Source organism: Phallusia mammillata, chromosome 1, assembly GCF_965637545.1.
Source record: "Phallusia mammillata chromosome 1, kaPhaMamm4.hap1.1, whole genome shotgun sequence".
Classification (NCBI taxonomy): Eukaryota; Metazoa; Chordata; class Ascidiacea; order Phlebobranchia; family Ascidiidae; genus Phallusia; species Phallusia mammillata.
Window position 1 is genome coordinate 34,935,155 of NC_137252.1, and position 21,327 is coordinate 34,956,481.

The 21,327-nt window shown below is 36.5% G+C and overlaps 2 protein-coding genes and 1 long non-coding RNA gene across 4 annotated transcripts; all 3 read right to left on the reverse strand.

Moving 5' to 3' along the window:
* Positions 1–9,645: 9,645 nt before the first annotated feature.
* LOC145224396 (ribonuclease inhibitor-like) lies at positions 9,646–13,879 on the reverse strand. Of its 2 annotated transcripts, none has more exons than XM_080090894.1 (6): positions 13,813–13,879; positions 13,492–13,653; positions 12,971–13,132; positions 11,666–11,827; positions 10,982–11,110; positions 9,646–10,311 (listed from the first exon to the last, which is right to left on the reverse strand). In XM_080090894.1, the coding sequence occupies exons 2-6, from the start codon at positions 13,651–13,653 to the stop codon at positions 10,255–10,257; spliced, it is 672 nt and encodes a 223-aa protein (XP_079947020.1). In that variant the 5' UTR covers positions 13,813–13,879; the 3' UTR covers positions 9,646–10,254. The 2 variants fall into 2 exon arrangements, with proteins under 2 accessions (XP_079947020.1, XP_079947015.1); XM_080090889.1 differs by having other exon boundaries at positions 10,952–11,110.
* Positions 13,880–13,906: 27 nt separating this feature from the next.
* On the reverse strand, positions 13,907–16,543 carry LOC145224412 (uncharacterized). Its single transcript, XM_080090903.1, has 6 exons — positions 16,476–16,543; positions 15,347–15,406; positions 15,126–15,185; positions 14,798–15,042; positions 14,497–14,658; positions 13,907–13,974 (listed from the first exon to the last, which is right to left on the reverse strand). Exons 1-5 carry the CDS (start codon positions 16,489–16,491, stop codon positions 14,509–14,511), a joined length of 531 nt encoding a protein of 176 aa, XP_079947029.1. The 5' UTR covers positions 16,492–16,543; the 3' UTR covers positions 13,907–13,974; positions 14,497–14,508.
* Positions 16,544–18,145: 1,602 nt separating this feature from the next.
* On the reverse strand, positions 18,146–20,683 carry LOC145224421 (uncharacterized). Its single transcript, XR_013859647.1, has 3 exons — positions 18,941–20,683; positions 18,810–18,840; positions 18,146–18,627 (listed from the first exon to the last, which is right to left on the reverse strand). It is a non-coding gene; the product is annotated as an uncharacterized LOC145224421 (long non-coding RNA).
* Between the last annotated feature and the right edge of the window lie 644 nt (positions 20,684–21,327).

The window sequence follows — 21,327 nt, forward strand, 5'->3', positions numbered from 1 at the left end:
AAGCTTTGAAAAGCTGCCACACAACTAATGGTTGAAATCATTCCCAGTAAGAATATACAAAGTAACGTTACGTCGTTAAATGTTTTATACTGTTGCTTCGTCATTATTATTAATAAAAAACACAATTAATCAGTGATCGTCGACATAGGATGCCTACTGTTAAATAGAAACGTTCTGTAAAAAACTAAGCGTTTAAATATTTGCTTCGGTGTTACGTTTGCCTTGTTAACCTACAAAAACCTTTGAAGATCGGATAAAAACACAAGTTATCTGCAAACATGACTAAAAACAATCTAACCCCTTTCTTTCCTTTGCTACAAATAAACTTGACTGCGTAGTTCTGCTGTAACAAAAACATCTGCAGCAACGTATCTGAGTTTACTGATTTACAAAACTACCACAGCACTTTGAACTATTAGCCTATCTGACATCAGGGGCAGGGCAAAACCAAACTCACATCAATTAAAATGGCTGTAACATCGACCATGAAAGAGACCGAGGGCAACTTATGTGAAGTCACGCACTTTACAGACAAAGGCAGGGGGTCCCCGTAATGTGAAGCAGAGCTTTTGTCTGATACGGCGGTTACATACATCATTGAAAGTAAACAAAATATCCTTCCTGTACTTACCCACGACTACACAGGGTAAGTGCTTCAACATTAGAAAAAGTCTGTTTTTTAGCCAAACTACATCAACAAAGTATTTTTATGTCGCTTCATTTCCAAATTTTAAGCCGTGCAAAAGATCGGTTTGTTATGTTTTGCAAAATCGTCTGTTTAATATTTCTGATTCAAATGACCAGTTTTCAATTCAAAACAGTTAACACAAATTGACCAGGCCAAGTTTGAATTGTTGTACTGTGTTTGTAGATTGCGTTCAGATTCTTAATGAAAGTGTTCTGTTTCGTAATTTACTGTTTATGTGTTGTGTTAAAGCGACAAACATTTAATCGTCCACAATTCAATGTGCTTCAAAGGTTCCTGACGGACCAGTTAGTATTTTATGTGTATAAACAGGGCTAGGTAATTTCTGACCTGAAAAACATCAGCATCGAAGTATGTAAGGCACGAATGTTGATGTATTAAGCACAGCACTTTGTAATGAATAGTGCTGAATTGGTACAAAGTTGTTTGACGTTAAACTAATAAAGCTGTATAAGCGACATAAACAGGTTTGGTCTGACACGCTCTAGACCACTTCCTGACATAAAAAAAAACTTGATCGGGATTCGTCCTCGCGAGCGTCCTGGGTTCGAACCCCGTGAAAAAAAATACAAATTAGTTACTAAAGTACACCGTTTGGCAAAACAATTTCTAACATGCAATAGCGCCCACTTGTGCATCATAGTGTGTTCCTTATCAAACACGTGATGAAGCTGTTACGTCTTGCTACGCTTTCTTGCAAAGCGGCGTCGCATGAAAAATATTACATGTTGTGCTTTGTATTGTGCTGTGATTGGACCCTGTATTGGCATACGTATCTGGGTTTATATAAACCGCACTCGTTCATTTCAATCTCTATTCAATCTCTCGTTCATTTTCAAGGCGTTAGTGTTTAAACACATTGCCAGTCGCGAATGTTGACTGAGGCCAGTGTGTTCACACGCTGTAGAGCAGGGCTACTCAAATGGCGGACCGCGGTCCGCATCCGGACCTCGGCGGTCTTATTATTACGGCAACATACACTTTAAACTGTCTGTTAATTACTTGATCATTGACATGTAGCAGTAGTTTCTTTAACTGGGGTCGGCATTGCGATTTTTTGGGGGAATTACGACAGCTAGGCTTTACCTATAAGTCCTTCCAAAATCTAAGTGAGGTCAGTGAGGATTGTGCAACTGTGACGAAAAAATGGTCCATTATTTACTAAACAATCAACAAAACGGCAATAGTGTGCGCATAATTTTATCTGTGACGTAATAAACCCAATTTTGAATCTTTGCCAATGTAATCTTACAAAACTAGATAAAACGTGTTTTGTATGTAGATGTGCCAATATACTTTCGCAAACAGTAAACTACCGTTTAGTGCCTGATACACGCTTTTATTTTGGTAACAAACATCGGCTTCAACAAATGTGTTTATGTTGGACCGTGATTAGTTACAACCAAAATTGGCTAAGACATGTTGCATTTGCATTACTGACAGATGTGTCCGGACCTCGTTGATTTTTACCTTTTGTATCTGGACCTTTGACAAAACTAATTAAGTAGCCCTGCTGTAGAGTGTGTCCAGTTCACTCCAGTTTGGAGAGTGTAGGCTCCAGAGTGTAGAGTGTTTTATTAAACGAATCGCGAAACCTTATATAGCGCAAAACAAGTGGCACAAAATTCTGCAGGGAACACTTAATCACATTTGCAGGCACAGCTGGAAACACTATTTATTGACAAATAAACATTTAATGGCATTTATTTGGCCGTTCACCCAACTTCGCTTCGCTACGCTGCGTCCGGTGTAAACCGGCCTTTAGTATGTGACGCTTGATTGTTACGCATCTGTGACTACGTTTAGGCGACGTGGTTTGCAACGTTCTGTCGTCGTTTAATTGTTTTCCGATTTTGACATCACAAAACAATTAACGGTTTTTAGTTAGGTAGCAACAAGAATCTTCTTCAGGTAGTTCAATAGGGATTAAAAAATAAATCCTGTTTTGGGGCATTTGTTTCAAGTTGAATAAATTGTACTCTGGGTAGTCCATATGTCAGCAAACCAAAATTACCTCAGCATGCTGACATTACAAGGACAATAAAAACTACCAAGTAAAATTATTTAATTTTACAACTATCTTTTAGTGATTGTGCAAATTTCTTTGTTATTGTACATTTTGCGGCACTAATTGTTTTAATGCTGGTGTGCAAGTTTTTTCTGTAGTGGATTTTTTCGTGTTTTAGTGGTTTCTTTTATTGCATACCCAGTTATTCTACTTCGAACATCCCTAAAAAATATTACAAGACTTTTACGCTTTCGTGCACATTGCTTAGAGTGAAATCAATTGTAATGGCTAAACTACTATCATTATTTACGAATAAATCATCTTGTAAAATTCTTTAATCACGAAATAGTGAAACTGGCCTATAAAAGTAGCAAAGGTTTCCATACTGTAATAGGCTCGCTTATCGAGTTAATTTCTTTTCCCGTCACAAAATAGGCGATCGCGAATTTCAAAATATTCGGTTTCTGTTCAAACCCAATTTTGATGCTTTTGGTCTATGGCTAGTTTAAACTGATTAGGGCTGGTGTATCCTGTTTTAAAGTACAAATAAAAGCAAATATCATATGAGTCACTTTATCAAGTGATTGTACGTCGTTTTGTTTCGTCGTCGACACCATTTTAGTACTCGACCTCAATTGTCATTTGTCGCTAATTAACACCTTTTACCATCGTTACAGTTTACGTTGTGGTGACGACACACGCATTACGTTTGCAAGAAACGCCTTTTTTCTCGTTTTGCCTTTTTTCCTGCGTTGTGTTTACCTGTCTCGTTTTGACGTGTCACGATTCATTCTTAACAGGACACGCTCAATAAAAACAACTTCGCTACATATTGGTGACCGCCGACTACAAGATACATTTTATCTTGCTTCAAAGATGACAAACCAAGAAAAAGCTGTGTCTATTAAACTGCCCACTTTTTAGGCAGAACAGCCAAGGATTTGGTTTCAACAAACCGAAGCACAATTTGCCCTAAAGAAAATTACATGCGATCAAACCAAGTACTATTATGTGGTTGCGTCACTTGATCAGCAAACAGCAAGTAGGTTGATTGATTTACTAAAAGAACCACCAGAAGAAGAAAAATACACCACGATTAAGCAGCGACTTCTGAGCATATTTAGTCTTTCTGAATATGAAAGAGCCGCAAAATTATTCCGTATAAATGATCTCGGAGATAAGAACCCTTCGCAACTTATGGATGAGATGCTGTCTCTGATGTGTGGCCATGCTAACTGCTTTTTGTTTCGATATATATTCTTGCAAGCTTTGCCAGAAGATATACGTTTGATTCTAGCAAAAGAAAGCTTTGCTGATCCTCGGAAACTTGCTCTACGAGCTGATGTGCTTTGGCAGGCGAAAGGGCATGAATTGCAAATATCAAAAATCAACAAACGGGATGTAGAAGTGCCTAGAAACTACACGTTTAGGTCCAAAAAGCAGCCTGGATTATGCTTTTATCACGACCGTTTTGGCGAAAAAGCTATAAAGTGTCAGAAACCTTGCAGCTGGCAGGGAAACTTACCAGCCGGTCGCTCCTAACATCGTCAGCGACCGGCCAAATCAACAATTTATTTTATGTGTGGGATAAAAATACCTGTCAACGCTTTTTGGTTGACACAGGAGCGGAGATTAGTGTTTATCCTGCGTCTGCGTTTCACCGTAGGAATGGCCCTCGTGGTAAAGAACTTCAAGCAGCCAATGGCACCCGCATCTACACATACGGCAAGAAGCAACTTCAGTTGGATTTAACAATTGGAAGGTTTTCCTGGAATTTCACGTTGGCGCAAGTTTCTAGACCACTCCTTGGTGCTGATTTCTTGCGCGCACATTCCTTGATTGTCGACCTTAAGCACAATTGCCTGTTGAATGCCAAATTGTTCTCGAGCATTCCTTTGCATGCCGCCAAGCAAGCCGCCCCCAAGCTGAACAACATTGCCTTAAACACAGACGCATACACGAAGCTTCTTTCTAAATTCCCGGTGATTACAGCACCCACTTTACCATCCACGCCGCCAAAACACAACGTCAAACATCACATCGTGACAACAGGGCCACCGGTGCATTCAAGGGCTCGCCGCTTATCTCCTGAAAAACTGGTCATAGCCAAGCAAGAATTCAACAAAATGCTAGACATGGGAATAATTCAAAGATCAGCGAGTCCCTGATGGGCTTCGCCCTTACATATGGTCCCTAAAGATGGTACAGGTTGGCGCCCTTGTGGCGATTATCGCAGGTTAAATGCGATAACAGAACCAGACCGATACACACTGCCACACATTCAAGACTTTTCTGCAGGTCTGGCTGGCGCAAAGATATTTTCCAAAATATCGTTACCTTTTCACTATGTATTATAGTGTGTCGTAACTATATGAGAGACAATCTCTCTCTCTCTTATTCTATCAATAACAGAGACGCTACTGGCTAACTCAAAAACCTAACTTTACCGTTAAACGCCGTCCTTTTTCTTAGGAGTAAGCAGATAGCTCAGATGGCCAAGGACTTTAAGACTATAAACGTTTACGGCTGTGGTTCTCAAATTTTCATTATTTTTTCAAAACTTTCCCTTTGCCATTATTCCGATGGCTTATGGTCTTTAAGCCTGAATGTGTATTTCAGAAAAACGAAAGTTGCTTGCAGGATTTTAGCTAGTTATGCAAAATTGCGCATAATAATGACCCAAACAGCTTGTGACATCACAGACAAGACAAAAAGCATTACGATTGTGCGCGAACAATTGCATTTTTGATAGTTGTCATTCAAAAATGGCTATTGTTTAGCAATGGAGACAGTCGATTCTCAATTCTAATTTGATTTAAACCTATGTAGTGGCACAAACTGACGCCAAATAAGATTATAGTAGTACTTCAACCTTTTCGCGGTCCCCCCCAAATTGCCTCACAGACCCCTAAAGGACCGCGGACCCCAGTTTGAGAACCGCTGATTTGCAGCGAAAGATACTTCTGTAGTAATAAGTACGACGTCAACTCGACTAACCCTCACTAGTAGTTAATCTTTGTGTGTTTCCTTTGCACAATTGTTCCTACAGTTTATATCATATTACATGAGACACAGATTTAATACTGTCCAAGACTGTTACAATGCTCATCACCTAAAACTGTTCACCCCTTTCTACCACTTTGGCACAACTAAATTTGACTATTTCATATGAAGACTTCGTTTCTGCTGTGACAGACGCATTGAACTTGACCCCTTTATTTTACCTAACAGCACACTCGTAACATTGTACCTGAGCTTAGTAGTCCACATATTAGTCCGCTATCCCTGATCATTTTTAAGATAAATTTGGTGGTGCTATACCAGTTATAATGTCTGGTTAACCGTTCCAGTACTTCTGCATGAGGGTTACTAAATGTCACTATAGTATCTTCACACTTTAGTAACCCAGAAATACAGTTTCTTTTTTTTTTCTTTTTTTTTATTATTATTGGCGATAAAATATGGAAATGACAAAATAACAACATAGGAACACACAGTAGCGAACAAACACAAAGGCAATTAACGCAAGTGCGCATTCCACTTTAATTTATACTTAGACAGAGTATCATTTTTCATTGCTATGATTTTTTCGTTACATTGGCAACGTTTCACTTGGTAGACAAACATGTCTACTTTTGGTTTCAGTTTTTGTAGTTTACATCTGTAGATGACAAATCTGGCGTTTAAAAGCATACAATTCACAAGTTTCAAAAAATAGTGATCAATTTTTTCATTATGAAGTCCAAACGTTTTTATACCATTATTTAAAACGATTCGGCAGCCTAGAACACTGTCGATCCATGAACTAACATTTTCCCAGTATGCCTGTATACATACACATTCACAAAATAAATGTAACATAGTTTCTTTGCACACGCAGAAATACAGTTTCTGCCAACATGAAAACTATGTACGTGATTCCGGTGCGCCTACTTGCGCTTTAACGTCAGTTTCCTTTCAAACACGCGGTGAGGGTGTAACGTCTTGCAACGCTTTTTTGCAATGGCGTGTCGCATAAAAAAAACGTATTTGACATGTATTTTCTGTTTTTGTTCCATCATAAGCCGATCAAACAGAGGCGATGGAAATTAAACTAAACGGATTAAAACAGTGTGGTATATGATTGACGAACATGTTAAAATGTTAAACAATTGCCTTGGTAACACAAATTTGTTTATATTAGGGAAATTTTTAACAAGGTATCTGAACAGAAAACATATCTAAACATTTTTCTCAACCCAAAGCAGGGGTACCTAAACTTTTTAAGGTCGAGTTCCCTTGAAACTACTTATTGAATCACATGCCACCTCTAAATCAATTCAAATAAAAAAGTTTTGTTTGTATGTTTTTATTTTTATTTTAATTATCAATGAGATTAATAAGGTTGGTTTTTAAAACTTTTGCGGTTAGTGCGTTTCCAGCCATTTTGATTACATGTACAAGTGGGTAATAGGGTGCGTAAAATGGGTAATAGGGTGCGCAGAGCTCGTACGTTACCAACATTGTCAAAAACGCGCGCACATTTTCCCCCAAAAAACGGTAAGAGACATTGCTTTAACTTCATCCCTTGACGTGGAGTTAAATTTTATTTAAAAACAAACATACTTCACACTGTGGTGCAGCATGACCATTTACTAACTGTGACTGGGTTAACAACAGCACGGCCGGATACGTAGGTGATTGGATAGATCAGTGACGTGTAACTGTTTATCGCAATGGGCTGCAATGTGAAGCCAAATTTTAAACCAAGTTTCTATAGAGAGCACTTCATAGACCAGGGGTATACAAACCGCAGCCTTGTTTGTTAGCCGTGAACATGTATACTAAAATATATGTTCTGGTGGCCGTGACGTAAATAAAACTCCTTTGCTAAATACTTGGATTTTGGTCTATATAGATTTTTTGACGGGGCTAGAGAATATAACCAACTTAGTAGTCGTTTGCTTGAGACTTTTTGTGCGCCTATTGTCAGCAAACCATGCAAAAACACAGGTACCACAAGGGTCACAACATAGATGATGACGCCATAAACGGTTGTGGCTTTTTGTCAAACTGTTCAGCTCGATATGTGCATTGAGTTAGAAATTTATCTTGGCTTTTCTGGTGCAATTAGAAGGTAAACATATGAGAGAAAAATATTTCTTTACATCAGTAATTTTGACACAAAACCAAGCAGACCCTTGCGGTCGTTGGTGAAATGGATCTATGATGCGGCCGTTATAGCGAAAAAGTTGTGCATCCCGGACGTAGGTGCACAACCTGCGGCCGTACCTTGTAATAGAATGTTTAAAATGCCAGAGAAGAAGAGCTAATAACAACTTCCTACTATATAACAGTGAAGCGTATAAAACAATGGACTACTTGGCGAAGGTAGTAGCCTACTGGGTACATAAATAGCCTGTATGTTGCACGCCCCTGGGGTAGATAATATTTCTTTTTATTTATTGGTTCATTGACAGTAATTTGTTTGATTAATTCACCAAACGTGAAAAAGTACCCGTATCGCTAAAACGCACTGATTGTGGGTTAAACGTCGTTCAAACCGTTGCAATTGTAGTGTGTCGTGCCCTCTGCAAACCACTTGTTTACAAACCAATGACCTGAAACATCAAAATAAAAAAATGTGCACGTCTGAAGTAAACATTCTACAAAAAAAAATATTCTGTATAAACAGCAAATTTAATTTATTTTTCGAGTTTCTAGGCATGATAAATATCTAGAAATGTAATTAATATCTAAGATATATCAATATCCAGTGTTCATTACTAGAGAACAAAAAAACATTTTGTCAACCGTTGTGTATTTTCTTAAAATTAAGTTTGTTGCGTCATAATAAAGAAAACAATCTAAAAAAAAACATAGTACACAGTGTGGTGCAGCTTGACTATTCAACGTAGCATAAGTAAAACCATACTGCAAGTAGTTACTTTCTCTTTTTAAATGCTCATCTTGTCCTAAACTGTCTAATACAGCCGTGATAAACCCGTTGCTGAGTGTACAACACACAACTATCCGGTCAAATCGCTTTATAATAATAATGACTGCATTACAACTGCTATTGTGACTGGGTTAACAACAGCACGGCCGGATACGTAGGTGATTGGATAGATCAGTGACGTGTAACTGTTTATCGCAATGGGCTGCAATTGATGCTACATTTATGTGATGCTAAGGACCACTCAATAAAGCGACACATACATTTTGCTAAAAAAGTTGTACATTTATTGCAGTGGTTCGTGGTGCGTGCGTGTGTACTACTGGTGGAGGAGTGTCAACTATTAGGTACATTGAAATACAAAAGCGTAAGTCCGCTAGACGGTGCACCAGAGCTCTGATCACTAGTGATCTTAGCTTGAATATCTACGTTTGGGGTTGGCACCTCCAAAGTATATATAAAACGCAAGTAGTCCAACCCATTGTTACGCGATAGAGCCGCATGGACGCCATTTTGTGTCCAAATTAATACAGCAGGTATAGGGAAAAACACATAAATTGTCTGATTTTTACAAACTGGTGGGCTTTAACGCGAATTTGATAGGCCAAATCGAATAAAACTTTTGGTTTGTACCATTTGAGTGTGACAATGTTCGCTAAACGCAAATATTTAAAGTTCACATGAAAATTGAGCGGCCAAATTTACATGAAAAACAGCAATTTAGCTTTTAATATTGTGTTGAAATGTTAGAACCCGAAATTTTCATTCAATTTGGCGAATCAAATTCTAGTCCAAGCTCTCCATGTTGTAAAAATCAGACAATTTATGTGTTATTTTTCTCTACCCGCTGTATCATTTTGGACACAAAATGGCTCCATCGGCTTTATTGCATAACAATAGGTTGGACAACTTGTGTTTTGTATAGACTTTGGGCCCCCCTGGCACGCGTGCCAATAGTTTTTATCATGCAATTGTCTTAAAATTCAGCCTTTCATGTACAAAAAACTCCGCTTTCTCTTTATTATTGATATCTGCTGGCACGAATCACTATGAATTAGAAAAACGTTGGCACGCGAGGTCATTAACACATGGAAACAACAAGTAAATTGGCACGCGTCGCCTTAACTTAAGGTGGCCGACTCTCGCCAATGTTTGCCGAACGGTCTGTCGCAATCTAATCGTGATGTCGTCCGCTAGGTGCCACGCCAGAGTCATTTTTGAGAACATTAGACACGCACATGGGCGTCCGCAGGAAAAAATACAGGGGAGGGCAAACCTCTTGCCCCCCGCTGCGGACGCCCATGGACACGCACTTGGTACTTCAAGGTATTTAACCTAACCAATTTTAGTTTTTTTGCCAGTCATTCACCCACTGTTGTCTATTCAAAAAGTAAGAAGAGGATTTTATCAAATTCTAAAACAGTTAAAAAACCCACCCATTTGAGGGAACTGATGGGGTTCTAGATCCAAAACAATAAAACAGAAAAATGTTTGTTACATTATACAGAAGAAAAAGAAAAAAAACATAAAAGATAATCCACAAAAACAGTTAAAATGGCAGGAACAAGTAGCTGGTAGTTTTCCAAGTTTGTCGCATTAATAATTTCAACTTTGCAGTTTTGCCATCAGGCTAAAATCCCCTTCATAATCCACAGTTGAATTCTGGAAAACATAAAAACCAGAATAAAAACTTTTGCCAGGGGGAGAGCATAGTGTGACTTGCCAGACTGATAAAATTAACCATTAAAAAGTATTATGATATGGTTGCCTTCATACTATTGTGTCTGCTACATGCTTTTGCTATTTTAAGGTTATTACACAATGCCAATAAACTGAATGCACATTGTTAGGCCAAAACAGATGCCAGAAAGTTTCTCTCAATGTGCCAACCTCACTTTCTTGGGAGCCCCAGATGTAACGTCTTATTTATTTCTTGGGAGCCCAGACATAACACCTTATAATGACAGTGTAGATGAAGCGCATTTATCTCTCATCCACCGATTGTGCCCTCCACTTTTATACGCTCCATAACATTTTACCCTTTGAGACGCTATTTCTGACTTGGTTATTGTTTTAGCGCAATTGTGTCGCTATGTTGTCTTTCACCAAGCGAAATAAACTCAACTTAACAACAACTTTAACTTTTAAGTACAGAAATTTTAATTTAGGTGTTTTTTTTATTTCTAACTAAAAAATCTTCTTGAAACCAACTTTGCATGTGAGCAGGTTATTGGCAAGTAAATGGCACCTTTGGTTAACAAATACTAAGATACTTAAATATTAAACAAACTAAAACGCTTACAGGGAAGTTTTGGAGTGCATCACATATTGCCTTTTTTCCTGCATCAGTAATGAAACAACCCTCCAGTTTCAATTTCTCAATCTTGTCCCAGCAATTTGTGAGATGAGTGACATCATCATCTTGTATGTCATTAGAACTCAGGTCAAGTTCTTTCATCATCTGTTACAGATATAATTTGCAACATTAAACCCAAACAAAACAAAAAACAGAAAGAAAAATGTATGAAAAGAAATCAAACATCTGCTTTCAAATGCACAATATAGTATAATGATGCCTCTTCTTTGTACTTCAAATGGAAATTTTTAACCATTATAGAAATAATAAATAAATGTTTGCTACACTTGTCCTGGCTTATAACTTTTTACAGGCATATTTTGCATATTGGATGAAACAAAACAAAAATAACTAAAAAATACATCGAAGTCCTTTATAAGGTAAATCTAAATGTGTAGCTATATGTGCCATTATTTTCTAATGCCAAAATAGGGATTTACGTAACTACTACATGTCAATCTGCAGTAAATCACATCTAAAATTTGCAGAGCACATCTTTAATTACCTCTCTACAATGTGTAAGGAAAAGTGCAAAAGTATTGATCAAGCCAAGTTTCAAAAGTACTAAATATTTTCATTTTTATTTTATAATGATTCATGATGATTTTTTTTAAAGATGGAGACGGAGGCTATAAGAAAAATAAACAGAAAAAATCTTACAGGAATATTAAGTAGTGCCAGTGCTTCAGTTATCATCAAAACTCCAGCAGAAGTAATGTTGCATTCCCACAGCACCAACCTTTCTATTTTGCCAAAGCAACTTGTAAGAGGCAAGATACATTCATTTCCCATCATATTGCCACCAAGGGAAAGCAATTTCATCTGAGAAATTTATTCAATATAACATAATTAACAAGGTAATCATTTATTCACTATTTGAAAAGAAATATATTTTCAAAATTGTTTTGCCACTTATGATAAAAATGCAATCTTTAGCACAACACAAAGCAAGACATTTGTAGGTAAAAAAACACAAAATAAAGAGTGGTAGGGTTAATAAAATATATTTAAATATCATAATTTTCCAGCCAGCCTTATTTGTTGTTTTAGATTGATGAAACATATAAAAGGATCTGTTATCTAAATGCTTTATTGTTAAAAAACACTTTATAGAATAAGGTTTATTACAATGCTATCCATTTTACAAAGTAAAAGGGTGGTTTTGTCATTGTATATACATTAGGGCCTAGAATAAATATAAGTAGTGTGTGTTTTATGATCAAGCAAACAAAACACTGGTATATGTATGGTGGTCTGGGCCTGTGGTAAAACCCTCTAATCAATGTAGCTTGTAACCATTTAGCACTCATTGCTGATATGTGTGAGAAACTGTCTAAAGCCTATTAAGACGTTAAATGAAAATTTTGAGCAATTTTGTGCCTTTTTATGGGGTCACTTGTGTGACATCAGAGTCAAACACAGCAGTTGACATTCTTCAATTGCATACAGATAAATTGTCCAAATTACACAAAATTCCAATCTTGTTTAAAAACTTACAGCAACAAGCAGTTTCTCACTACAGCTAACAAAATCATTTCCATTTACAATGCATCTTATGCAAAAACACTGCATTTCAGGGGATGAGCAGGGGCTAGTCAAACAAAACAGTTAATTAAACCAGCTAAGATTTCATGGCATACGGGGCAGTTGAAGGTGGAAAATAGTAAAAAAGGCAGGGCAAACTAAATAAATATTTCAATCAAGAAGGAGACCTTAAACAGAGTTGTAAAATTAAAAAGAATATATGCAGTAACAACACAAAAGTTAAATCACAATAACATACTTAAATTTGAAGAATTTCCACTCATGGTTACAATAACTATGTTTTTTTATGTACTAATATTCCAGTGCAACCAAACCATTTTGTGTTAGCATCAACAAAAAGGTTGAGTAAGAATTTGCAACCGAATGTGTCCAGATTTAGATGCATTAAAAAATCAGACAAGAAAGCCAAACAATACTAACAGGAGTGGCAAGATTTTTAAGGCCTCCACTCAGCACTTGAACGCCCAAATGAGTGATGAAGGATGTATCCAGTAATAACATTTCTATCTTGTCCAAACAACATGTTAAATACGTGGCAGCTTCATCTCCAATTTCATTTACACTCAGATCAAGCATTTTCATCTGTATTGCAAACAAATTTTGTCTTAGTTTTAAGTTTAGTATTTTATGACATTTGTTTTGACATGCAACATGTAATGAAATGAAAAAAAAAACAATTAAAATTTTATCCGAAAACATGCGAACTCAGTTAATCAAAAGTTTAAAACTTATTTCATTTATTTTGTCACTTATTAAAAATTTTACTGAATGAAACGAAGCATGAGACAATTCATATGCCATTTCAAAATACAGCTTTTGTTAAATTGGGTCAGAATACATATAAAATATTCAAGTCGAAACATGTGCCCATAATACAAATTGATGTGTATAACATAACTAATACTAAAAGTTTTGTCATTTGGAAAACAAAGTACACTTACAGGACTGATCCGTTTTTTGAGTTCCATACACATAATCTGAACTCCAGTGGAAGAAATTGTGCAATTTTTCAGCACCAACCTCTCTATCTTGTCTATGCAACTTGCTAGATGCCTGACACCCTCATCTCCTACATCAGTAGTACTTAGGTCAAGCTCTTTCATCTACAAAGCAAAAATAAACTTACAAAAACAAAGTAAATCTTTATGAAAAATATTTGTATTTCTTAACCTAGCTTTAAAAAGCCGTAACGAAGTTAAGATAAGTTTATAACAGATAACATGTTAAGGCTATTCTATTTTTAGAAATAAAACAAAACCTACAGGAATTTCAAGCTGTTTAAGTCCTCCGCTTAAAATTTAAACTCGAGATGGAGTAATGTCACAGTTAATTAGTTTCAAAACTTCCATTTTTTCCAAGCAGCTTGCTAGATGTCTTACACCCTCGTCTTCAATGTAGTTTCCACTCAGGTCAAGCTCTTTCATCTAAATAAGCAAAACACTATTTTAAAATATCATATTCAGAACAAACAATATCTAACACATTCTGCAATTCTGCACTGCAATAAAAACAGTGGAGTAAATTTTGTGCCAGAAAGGTAACAAATCTTTGTTTAGATCAGTTGTCGGCAACATTTTTAACTTCTGAAACAAATTTACGGGGTAACAGTGTGCCAACATGTGCCAACATTTTCCAGTGTACTAATAGTTGATACCAGTTGTTAGAAAAAAATACAATTTCGCATCTGTCACTGTGCGTTTAGTGTAATAAAACATATCAAACTAAAACAAGTGATCTAATAGTTTTATCTCTGCCTTCAAAATGAGATCCAGTTTATCTTCAAACATGCCATGATTAATCACCTTGTACCCACTGTGTCATGTGGTTGCTGACCCCTGGGTTATAATTTTTAATATTATTTAGGTGCTGAACCAGAGGCCAGATGATTTTAAAACCTATAGCTAATAGTACTATCCCATACCCGTCTACAATGAAATAATACTTACAGAAGCGGTGCGCTATTTAAGTTCTGCACAAATGATTTGAACTCCCACAGAGGTAATGTCGCATTCCCTTAAATTTAAACTTTCAATCCTGCCCAAGCAAAATTTTAAATGCTGGATACCCTCGTCTCCTACAAGGTTATTATAGAGGACTAGCTTCTCTATCTGTGAATAAAAACTATGTGAGAAAAGCCATACCTTGGGTAAAAAAAACATGACAAAAAAAGGTAACTTTACAAATGAAATTAAGGAGCTACTTACGGTTTTTGATGTAACGATATTATGTAGAAGTGCAAATACTAACTTTGACTTTTATTTTGCTTATTCCTGTAAAGAGTAACTTCATCGAATCCGTGACCATTGTTTTATCTGATAGATCCAGTTTCTCAACATGTCGGCTGAATCTCATAAGTATCTGAACCAGAGCACAGGCTCCACTTAATGTGATTAAGGCTCCACTCAAATCAATTTCAGCAGGAACGTATTTTGCACAAGATTTCACCACTTTGTCACTACATTCTTGCAAATCAATCAACAATTCAAGCAAATCTAAAATCAAGTGCAAAATTTTGTCAGTAAATTGTGAAAAAAAACAATAACCAACTTAGAAATAATGAAAATAAAAGCATCACCTGTTCCATTTGAGTTCCTGAGTTGTTCTACCAGTAAGCGATAAAAGATTGATGATTTGTCTATAAGAAAAAAAATCTGAATCCAAGAAATCATGTCTAAAATAGAACACTGAAATTTTTGTTTTGGGTCTATCTATTTAAACAGTGCAATTGATAAAAACCAATGGCATATTAAGTCTCAGCAATTTAGATTGTTTTAGTGTCCTTTCATTTTTTTCTACCTTGTCTCTTTGTAGGTGTTGCTTGGTGCTGAACTGTTTTGGATGATTGTGAATGCACATCTGTTGAACCAAAGACCGTAACAAAGTTAAATGAGCAAAACAAGTGGTCAGTGGAGTCCCAGAATAAAAAATATATAAATGGTGTGATTACCTTTTTTGCAAGCTTAAAGTTTAGTAAATATACAATAAAGTCAGTATGGCCTCCACCTGAATACAGCAAAGTGTCAGTTTGGTCGTGCGCAAATACCAAAGGGCTCTGAAGCTGCAAGTGTGTAGAACGTTTTATAAACATAATTGACAATTTCTACTGACAGAGCTACAATTTCCTTAACGACCAACGAGTCTAAAGCAGCAGCAGAGTACTCTATGTCAAAACTTTTGAAGAAACAGTTTAACCTTTGGCAGTTTTCTCTGACTGAGTGGGCTATTTAACTAAAGCAAAAGTATGTAAAGTATAAACGCTATTCCAAGTGACAAAATAAAACCAACTGTGTTATCCTCATTTTTAAAAACAATGACACATAATGATGTAACATTAATTAAATGTAAGCTTGATACGGTAATATGCCTGCCATAGTATGATTTATATTACATCTACCCTCTTTTTAAAATCCCAAACCACAAGGCAATATAAAAGAGATTCTAAATGTGGCCTTTCAAATATTGTCAATTGTTAGTATGGTGGTCCATGACTATCACAGGCCACATAAGCATTTGGTTGGCAGGCTGCAAAGAAAAAACCCTTTTGTAAAAAAACTGAATTAGCTGTTCTAATCGAATTTGTGTTTTAGGACCTTAATATCATTACTTCAAAGCACATCTGTTAGCACTTCGTTATAACTCTTTTAAAGTTCCTGCAAGTGCAACAAATAGAATTTGATGATAAGGGCTGTGGCTACTGCAAGAAAGGAAATGTTCACAGGCCGCAAAAAAACTTTCGCTGGGCCAACCTGTTCTACTGTGTTGAAAACAATGATTATGTGGCAACAGGTCGATGTGTAGCTGCATATTAATGAACAAATCTTGACCATTGGGTGCATTCATTGGACACAACTGCCATTGTATGTGAACCCTAACATTGTCAAGCAAATACAATACAATAATTTTTATAATAAAGACGAGAACTTACTGTTGAATGCATTCATTGGACACAACGGCCATTGACACAGTTGTATGTGAACCCTAACATTGTCAAGCAAATACAATAATAATTTTAGTATTGAAGAAATATGATGAGAACTTACTGTTATAGTCTGGTTCATATTCTCCTGAACTCCAACATTTGAGCCTGAAATTGTTGTTTCTCTCATGTCAACAATATGTTTGTTTCTAATAATCCGTTCTAAAAGAGTGAAATATAGTTTAAGAGACACAATATATCTCTTAATATTATGAGTTTTATGCCTGCATTTGAGGGAATTAAAGCCATTCTGTTAAAGAAGAAAGACAAATTATATGGACAAAATATTTTACTCCAGAAAAAGCAGCTGGCCTAATTGAGATGCACTTAATTTTATGACTATTAATATGATTACACACATATGCTAAAGATAAGTTAGAAATCAGCTACTAGAGGCACTGATTTAAACTATTGCACACATTATACTTAATGGTTAATGATAGCTAGAGCAAACTTTACCTATATGAGAAACACAAAAAAGGTGGCTTTCCATAAGTTGCCAACTTATGTTTTGCATGTCCTTGTGAACAATTTACAATACACACTGTTGGAAGTGCAAACATGATTCTTTTTGCAAGCGAAAACAAATGGGTCCCCACACTTGTACATGTGCTATATAATAAACTAGAAATGTGGCTTTCCTATACATTCCATTTTATATGTTTGAAATCCTACTTACTAATTTACTATACACACTATTTGACCAAATATGACGATTTTTTTTGTAGGCAATACAAATGGGTCCCAACACACCTATTTATGCAAATTGGGTAAAGTAAAAATTGTGCAATTACTTTTAGACTCCCGAGAACAAATTAGAAGAAAGCATCAACTGCCACTAAAAAAAGTTTTGTCCATATCCTTTCACATTTTTACTCATTGTCATACATTTACAAATAAAAAAAGAATGAAAATATACTACTACTATAGATGTGCAAGACCAGTTTTAAAACAGTCAAAACTACCTAGAAACCCACACAGTATTACCGACACTGACAAATTAAAGAGATACTTATATGTATACAGCAGCATATATGTATATACACAACTGTTCTTTAATTATCTTTGTTTCGCAAAGTGTTAGGCCAATCAGACTAAAATTTTAAATAGCTAGCAAGTTTAAAGTTAATACTCAGCATTGCACCGTCCAAAAAAGTATTAAACTCCTTGATCGTGTAATACTAAGTAAAGCATTTTCAAAAAATTTAAAGTTTTACGAGTCTGTAGGTGAACCGCTGGGTCATCTGGCCGGGGTTAAACTTTGGAAGTGCCAACTTTTGATAACTAACTACCATATGTGTGATTTAAATATGAAGAGCCTTTCTCTGCCAAATGCATGTAACATTACACAGAATAAATAAATTGTCAAAACCAAAATTGTTGGTAACCTTCTCACTAATGTAAACGAATCGGAATAAGAAAATAAACCAAAATAATTTTAACCTGGTTTTGACTATCATTATTTGAAATACATCTTCCTTCAAAATTCCGCTTCATTTAATGCAAAACAATCCACTTGGCATATCCAGGCCTGGTTTCCTACTTTACAATGTAGAAGTCAACAGTTGGTGAATATGATCAGCTTTAAACATCTGACTGAAATTACATGAATCTAAATTATAAAACAACATAATTCAACTAAAAGCAACGAATATGTTACTTTCATTTTAACATCTATATCTAATATTCACTTCCAAAATGTATTTCACATAAAAGTTTCCAGCCAACTTGTAGAAGTTTTTGGCAAAACTGGTTGATATATCATAATGTATGTAAGTATAATTACCGTAGGTAAACAAACGAAATTGACAGAAAAATACAATATGGAAGGCTTTTATTTTAAAACGCATAGCTTAACATTACAAAACTTTGCGCTTAATCTCAAAAAGAGGAACTTAAAAAAGACGTCACCTCTGGTGATTCCCCTAAAAGGTGACAAACTTTACAGGTCACTGAACAAGCTGATAGCACGGTCGGGCAGGCTACATAATGAGTTAGCTGTTAACGAATGATGCAAAACGCACATTTTCAAATTATTTGTAAACCTTGTGATGAAAAAGACGCTGCAGACAAACCAACGTTTCGCACGGTGCTCTCATTTCTGTGTAAAAAGGCTGCTTTCTTATATTGAAGGTTTTACTTTTCAAATAATCAAATGTTTTGTGGATCTATGACTTGGTAATTAAGGCTACAAACGTTTACTTTTTTAATAATTTGACTAATAATGTGCTAATAACAGTTGACGAAACACAAATTCAGATTAAGCCAACCTAGCCTACTTACCAAGCTGTTGTAAATAGCGCTAATAACAACACTGCAAAATAATAAAATTTATTTTAGGGACATTTTTTTTTTGATTTAACAAACGAGTGAACGGGTACTTGTTATTTATCTAAATAAACTAAAACACTTACTTTCACAAAAAATGCCGGAGGCTGTGGGCGTTTTTATTCTGCCAACCGGGATGAAAACAGTCATACCCTTTCACAGTGAACAACATCTGAGATCCCCGCTATCGATCATACGAAACCTATGAAAGCAAAGGAGATGCGCGACCACTTCCGGACCAACGTCACATCGCAATGACTGACCTCTGGACACCCGGGCCTGCCAACGCAATCACAGGAAACGTTACGAGAAACTGCGCTGCTGGTGTTCAGTTCAGGTGGGTGGCCTGTAATATGGACAACAGAACCCGCGGGTTTGTACTGACCTTCAAGGTAGACAATTAAAAACACTGCCGTTTATCTGACTCAAAAAAAAACAACTATCGCTGGCTAAACAAACCTAAAGGACGCAAAACTACTTTAACGTTACCCCATTATATTTCAATAAGGCATGTCACGCAAGCGCCACTGGCGACTAAACACGCAACACAATTTTCACCGCGCCACGAGTCAACTGTGATATATCAACGCTAAAGCAAAAACTAGTAACTCTAGGTAACTGACTTTAAGTCTAAATTGATGCGGTTTATATAGCGTCAGGTCAAATGTTATTACAAGTTGTAAAACTGGTATGGTTGTAAAACACATACGGCCGAGAATATTAACTGAGTTCTAAACCACAATTATTCATTGAAATGCTTGTAGAAGCGTTACATGCAACATGGCTGAGAGCTAATTTAGACTAGGTTCTTGTTAACACGTAAGCGAGGCGATAAAACAATAGCCTTCAGCCAGTTTATGACCGGTGGGGTAATAAGAAAAACAGGTTTAAACAGGTTTAATAGCCGGTCAAGTTTCTGTGTAGAAAAAGGCGAGGTTTGAACGAGTTTGACTGAGGCAAATATACGTCACGACAAATGCATGCAAGTGAATGTTTTGAATTAAAAGTCCAAAGTACAATATGTTTTAAATGAAAAGTCCAAGGTCCGATACAGGTTCAATCACCGTCATATGCAAACAGCTATACCCCGCCTGGTTCGTGCGGTCGGTTTCGATACACCAGAGCATGACCAGAACACTCCAGGAGAGCTACTGAGACTTCAAGTATCATTCAATTAACAGGAGACAGGACACTTGAATTGATAACTTGTTTTTGGTCTCCTTGCTTTTTTACTAAACTAGTTTACTAAACCGCGACTATGGGATAAAGCAGCGGTTCCCAACCTTTCTCGTGCCGCGACCCCTTAAAACAGTTCCGAAGTTGCGGTGACCCCACGCACAGGCGCCGAGTTTTACAAAACTGCAACGTGGCGGACGTAAATTGTGACGTCACTAATGCGTGTAACCAAACGAGCTCCAACTCAAAGCCCAATATACTTTTAATAAAAAGCAAAGTTTGTCAAATTTAAAAAAAAAGTTTTGAAAGTAACATTGATTTGGAACACTTTGCTTCAACGTTTCTATTGGTTTAGCAACGTTTAGAAAATGTTTCGTCACGTCGTTGCTTTTGTATCACCCAAAGTGACTGTTTATTACAGAACAATCGCATTGTACACCATAATGGCCAATCATTCACTTCCACAATTGTGTGTTTGACATCATAAACAAGTAAGGCACCAACCAAACTGGTTGCTGTTTCGGTACGTATTGTTGCTTTTTCGTCAGCACGCTTGTTTAAACGCAAAACTGTTCCCAAATTAGTTCAGATTTTACGATGTTTCGTAAGATACCGATACAAACAAACCCAAATATCCTCGGTGGCCGGCACCGTGCTTTTTAAACCCGAGGTGGCGGCGCCACCCCGCCACCGCCTATTCGGCATGATTCGGCGCCATGACCCCACGGATAAAATTAGTAGGCTATATATTAAAATAATTCTAAATATCGCGAACTTTATTTCTCACTATACTTTTATTAATACTTGTCTTTCGATGCATCATTGACAGCCTGAAATTTTACAAATTCACTTTCAGTTTCGTTGACTATTAAGTTATAATTGGAGGATAGTGATATTATCGCGAGAATACAAAACAAGTTGGCAGGTTCTGACTCAATGGTCATGATTATGTAAATGCAGTAATAATTACGTATACCAAGGCAATAATTAGCATTTTGTGAAAACAATTAAGTCTTCGAAAATCAAATATCCACCCCAGCTGTAGTTACTAGTTTACATACTTTAACAAACAATCGCGGCAAAAAATGTTGCGCCCAGTTCTTTTTTAAAATTAGTCTATGGCCTAAAATAAGTTGGGAGCCATTCCCGAAGGCGACCCCAGGTAAATTGTCAGGCGACCCCAGTTGGGGTCGCGACCCACAGGTTGGGAACCGCTGGGATAAAGGGACAATGCAAATAAAAATTGAATATGAAACAATTTAGGTAGGCTTACCATACGTCCCGATTTAGCCGGGAC

Bases quoted from the DNA above. Each gene is read 5' to 3' on its own strand.
- LOC145224396 (XM_080090889.1), bottom strand. From the start codon at position 13,653: ATGAAAGAGCTTGACCTAAGTACTACTGATGTAGGAGATGAGGGTGTC. The intron at 13,133-13,491 runs GTAAGTGTACTT...TTTGCAATACAG, and splicing joins TCAAAAAACGGATCAGTCCT to ATGAAAATGCTTGATCTGAG. The intron at 10,312-10,951 runs GTAAGCGTTTTA...TATGTTTTCCAG, and splicing joins ATGCACTCCAAAACTTCCCT to AATTCAACTGTGGATTATGA.
- LOC145224412 (XM_080090903.1), bottom strand. The intron at 15,186-15,346 runs GTAGAAAAAAAT...TTTTTCTTATAG, and splicing joins AACACCTACAAAGAGACAAG to ACAAATCATCAATCTTTTAT. The intron at 15,043-15,125 runs GTGATGCTTTTA...ACTTGATTTTAG, and splicing joins CAGGAACTCAAATGGAACAG to ATTTGCTTGAATTGTTGATT.